Raw genomic sequence first — 5,229 nt, 5'->3', positions numbered from 1 at the left:
TTTTTGAGACAGAGTCTCACTCTGTCGCCCAGGCTGGAGTGCAGTGGTGCGATCTCAGCTCACTGCAAGCTCTGCCTCCGGGTTTACGCCATTCTCCTGCCTCAGCCTCCTGAGTAGCTGGGACTACAGGTGCCCGCCACCTCGCCCGGCTAGTTTTTTGTATTTTTTAGTAGAGACGGGGTTTCACCATGTTAGCCAGGATGGTCTCGATCTCCTGACCTCGTGATCCGCCCGTCTCGGCCTCCCAAAGTGCTGGGATTACAGGCTTGAGCCACCGCGCCTGGCCTACTAATTTGCAATTTTAAAAACATGCACTATAGCAGAGCAGACTACATATTTAAGTCTGTCTTCTAACTCCTTTGGGGAAGCTTTTTTTCTTGCTAACTCATAACTGGGTTCTTCCTCAAACACAGGCATTTGTTGGTCTCCATTTCTGGTTGTTCTTTTTTTTTTTGAGACGGAGTCTCAGTCTGTCACCCAGGCTGGAGTGCAGTGGTGCACGATCTCGGCTCACTGCAACCTCTGCCTCCTAGGTTCAAGCAATTCTCTGCCTCAGCCTCCTGAGTAGCTGGGATTACAGGCACATGTCACCACACCTGGCTAATTTTTGTATTCTTAGTAGAGACAGGGTTTCACCATCTTGGCCAGGCTGGTCTTGAACTCCTGACCTTGTGATCCACCTGCCTCAGCCTCCCAAAGTGCTGGAATTACAGGCGTGAGCCACCGCGCCCGGCCTCCATGCCTGTTTTTTGTTTGTTTGTTTGAGATGGAGCCTCACTCTGTATCCCAGGCTGGAGTGCAGTGGCCCAATCTCGGCTCACTGCAGCCTCTGCCTCCTGGGTTCAAGGGATTCTCCTGCTTCAGCTTCCCGAGTAGCTGGGATTACAGACTCGTGCCACCACATCCAGCTACTTTTTGTGTTTTTAGTAGAGATGGGGTTTCACCATGTTGGCCAGGCTGGTCACTCCTGACCTCAGGTGATTCGCCCACTTTGACCTCCCAAAGTGCAGGGATTACAAGCGTGAGCCACCGTGCCCAGACTCCATCTCTCTTTGGATATAAGCTTGCTTCCTAAGATGTCATCTATGCCAGGGGTCCCCAACCCCTGGGCCTCAGACTGGTACTGCTCCATGGCCTGTTGGGAACCAGGCTACACAGCAGGAGGTGAGCGGTGAGCGAGCAGTACCACCTGAGCTCCACCTCCTGTCAGATCAGCAGCAGCATTAAATTCTCACAGGACCACGAACTCTTTTGTGAACCGCACATGCCAGGAATCTAGGCTGCATCTACTGCCTGATGATCTGAGGTGGAACAGTTTCATCCCGAAACCATCTCCCACCATGGAAAAATTGTCTTCCACAAAACTGGTCCCTGGTGCCAAAAACTGTTGGGGACCGCTGATCTATACCATTCCCTTGTCAGTGTTAGCCCTTTGTTGCTCCTAGTAAATTCAATTGGGTTTGACCAAAACCCTTTTCTAGAAGCAACACACACATTTATCATCTAATTTTCAGGATCATGGCTGGAAAACATAGTCTAAAAAAGGGGGGCTTTTGATGGTGAAGAGGATATTGAGTCCTGAGAGTGGAATAACTACAAGCACATGAATAAATACCAGATCCTCAGTCATCCTGATGCACAGTTCTTCAAATTTAAGCTCCATGTGTTTCTTCCCCCTCTCCAGCCACCTCGTCCTTCAACCCTGCATTTCTGGAGGTGCGGCTGTAACATGGTCTGATCCTTTTTCATCTAGGGCACCACTGCCTGTATCCCACAGCAGTCCTGGATTCAGAATGGCACCATAAAGGACAACATCCTTTTTGGAGCAGAGTTGAATGAAAAGAGGTACCAGCAAGTCCTGGAGGCCTGCGCTCTCCTCCCAGACTTGGAAATGCTGCCTGGAGGAGATTTGGCTGAGATTGGAGAGAAGGTACTTGGGATAACAAGGGATCTTCAAGGGTGAAGGCATATTGAAGAGAAAAAGTGAGGATGGTGGTGAAGAACTACACGGGGTCACAATATTCCACATAATAACTCAGAATTTTAAAACCTTCTGCTTGGAAGCAGATACAGGAATTACGTAATTTAAATCAAAGATGATGAGGCAAAGGCCATAAGAAGTTAACAGTGACTGGCCCAAGGTTGATCTCACAGGAGGTTGGGCAGAAGTGGGACCAGAGCCTAGGTGTCCTGATTCTACTTCTGTATCAGCAAAGCCAGAGGAAGCTTCTACTAATCTGCTTTGAACACTTAGACGTTTACTGTGAATTATCTTCTGATGTTATTAAAGGCCCTTCCTAAAAATAGATTTTTAGGGCTGGGCGCAGTGGCTCATGCCTGTAATCCCAGCACTTTGGGAGGCCAAGGCGGGTGGATCACCTGAGGCCAGGAGTTTGAGACCAACCTGACCAACAAGGTGAAACCCCATCTCTACTAAAAATACAAAAATTAGCCTTGCGTGGTAGCAGGCACCTGTAGTCCCAGCTAGTCGGGAGGCTGAAACAGGAGGATTGCTTGAACCAAGGAGGCAGAGGTTGCAGTGAGCTGAGATTGTGCCACTGCACTCCAGCCTGGGCAATGGAGCAAGACTCCATCTCAAAAAAAGAAAAAGATTTTTAATGACTATATTGTATTTATTATATAGATCTAGCATAATTTATTTTGAAATCTCTAAATAAAAACCCTGCATATTTAGGATATTTTCATCCTCCCTCCCCAGTACTAGAAATAAATGTAGCAATCTTTGAGAACAAAAAATCTCAAGATGTTAGAAGATTAGTGAAGATACAGCTCTAGAGTAATTCTGTTCATTAATTAGCATAGACTTATTGAGAACCTACTATATGCCAAATACTGTTTTAAGTGCTGGGGTTACATCCATGAACAAAACAGAAAAAACCTCTGTTCTACATTCTCATGGGGTGACAAGCAACAAAACCATTAAATAAGTAAATTATCTGATAAAAAGTGATAAGTTGGCCATATCTTTAATTGTTGGGCCTAAAGTTATTTATTTGAATCAGTTCTTTTTTTTTTTTTTTTTTTTTTGAGACAGAGTCTCGCTCTGTTGCCCAGGCTGGAGTGCAGTGGCTGGATCTCAGCTCACTACAAGCTCTGCCTCCCAGGTCTAGGCCATTCTCCTGCCTCAGCCTCCCAAGTAGCTGGGACTACAGGTGCCCGCCACCTCGCCCGGCTAGTTTTTTGTATTTTTTAGTAGAGACGGGGTTTCACCATGTTAGCCAGGATGGTCTCGATCTCCTGACCTCGTGATCCGCCCGTCTCGGCCTCCCAAAGTGCTGGGATTACAGGCTTGAGCCACCGCGCCCGGCCAGAATCAGTTCTTTATTTGTATAAAGGAACTTGTTAGATTTTTAACCCCTTGACATCTTATTGGGATAAATTTCTTCCTTTTACCCCTCCCTATTAGATTCTGTGAAGGTGGGTCTAGAGAGTAGTGCTTAATATAAATTATTTTCTTCTTCAGGGTATAAATCTCAGTGGGGGTCAGAAGCAGCGGATCAGCCTGGCCAGAGCTACCTACCAGAATTTAGACATCTATCTTCTAGATGACCCTCTGTCTGCTGTGGATGCTCATGTAGGAAAGCATATTTTTAATAAGGTCTTGGGCCCCAATGGCCTGTTGAAAGGCAAGGTGAGAAATCATTGAACATGATGAAGATACAAAGGTGGGGTGGGAGGGAGAGGGGAGGACATGTCTGGCAAGTAAGACAGGGAAGATGGTGGACATATGGTAATTAACACAACTTCATATTATTTTTATAGACTCGACTCTTGGTTACACATAGCATGCACTTTCTTCCTCAAGTGGATGAGATAGTACTTCTGGGGAATGGCACAATTATAGAGAAAGGATCCTACAGTGCTCTCCTGGCCCAAAAAGGAGAGTTTGCTAAGAATCTGAAGACATTTCTAAGACATACGGGCCCTGAAGAGGAAGCCACAGGTATGTAAGGAGGATTGGGACAAGATAGAATTTGGGCCATGGAGGGAATGGTAAACCGGTATCTACTTCCTGAACTGTTCAGTATCCAGTGAACTAGATTTGGAAGCGAACTACCCAGAGAACAAAACTCTGCTTTCTGGGTTTTGAGTCTCTTTGAGGAAACATGGAAATTGAAACTCTATGCCTGGGCCAAACTGGTGGCTTATCCTGCTCATCTGATGTCTGACATGCAATCAAAGGACACTCTTTAGAAGGGCACAACTGAAAGTCTGAATGAGTAACCCTTGTGGAAGAAACACTAGTGGCACAACAGTCCCTCTTTTAGGGATGCCATGTTCCTATTGACTCTAGTCACACATGTTACCCCATCTACCCCAAATCCATTAAAACAACTTCCTCAACAGCTTCCTGGGCCGGCACTCTTAGTGTACTGCTAAATTCTTGATAAATCCTAACAAAGGGATTTTGGTTAATATACCAAAACCACTGGGCATTTGAACCAGAAAAAAAAAATTATGGCAGTTGCATAGTCTCAGAGTATACCATAGCAATAGCCTCTAATATCACCACCATTGGGTTCACCAGTTAGCCCTAGTCAGCAGTGGAGCTCTGTTTACTGTGACCCTTCCCAAGGACCTGCCAACAGCAGTCCTGTGCATAGGTCTGGTTATCACCCTCAGGTGGTCACCAGCAGGAGTTCAGGTCTGAGAAAGCCAGGGCAGAAGGGTGTAGGAGCATTCCAGAAATCAGTCAGATGAGGGAGTAGCTACACAGCCTACAAGTGATAGCATGTTCTGACCATGAGGTGAGGACAAGTAATGGTTTAAAATCATCCTGGGAGGACCAGGCTCGATGGCTCATGCTTGTAATCCCAGCACTTTGGGAGGTTGAGGCAGGTGGATCACCTGAGGTCAGGAGTTCAAGACCAGCCTGACCAACATGGTGAAACCCTGTGTCTACTAAAAACACAAAATCAGCCAGGCACGGTGGCACATGCCTGTAATCCCAGCTGCTTGGGAGGCTGAGGCAGGAGAATTGCTTGAACCTGGGAGGCAGAGATTGCGGTGAGCTGAGATCCCTCCATTGCACTCTAGCCTGGGCAACAAGAGTGAAACTCCATCTCAAAAAAAAAAAAAAAAAAAAAAAAAAACAACCACCCTGGGAAGCCCAAGAGTTTGAAAGAAAAATCTAAGCCAGGGCTGGATGCGGTGGCTCACACCTGTAATCCCAGCACTTTGGGAGGCCAAGGCAGAAGAATCACTTGA

General features: G+C 46.6%; 1 protein-coding gene across 1 annotated transcript in view; it reads left to right on the top strand.

Moving 5' to 3' along the window:
* Positions 1-5,229, top strand: part of ABCC2 (ATP binding cassette subfamily C member 2) — a 61,702-nt gene that overhangs the window by 35,390 nt on the left and 21,083 nt on the right. Inside the window, exons 17-19 of the mRNA XM_023206400.2 lie at positions 1,754-1,930; positions 3,485-3,652; positions 3,784-3,964. Coding sequence (XP_023062168.2) covers positions 1,754-1,930; positions 3,485-3,652; positions 3,784-3,964 — 526 coding nt within the window. The remainder of the gene's footprint in view (positions 1-1,753; positions 1,931-3,484; positions 3,653-3,783; positions 3,965-5,229) is intronic.

The sequence above is a fragment of the Piliocolobus tephrosceles genome, chromosome 9 (assembly GCF_002776525.5).
Source record: "Piliocolobus tephrosceles isolate RC106 chromosome 9, ASM277652v3, whole genome shotgun sequence".
In the NCBI taxonomy this organism is placed as follows: Eukaryota; Metazoa; Chordata; class Mammalia; order Primates; family Cercopithecidae; genus Piliocolobus; species Piliocolobus tephrosceles.
Note: the sequence above shows the minus strand (reverse complement) of the source record. Positions and strands in the feature narration are given on the sequence as shown.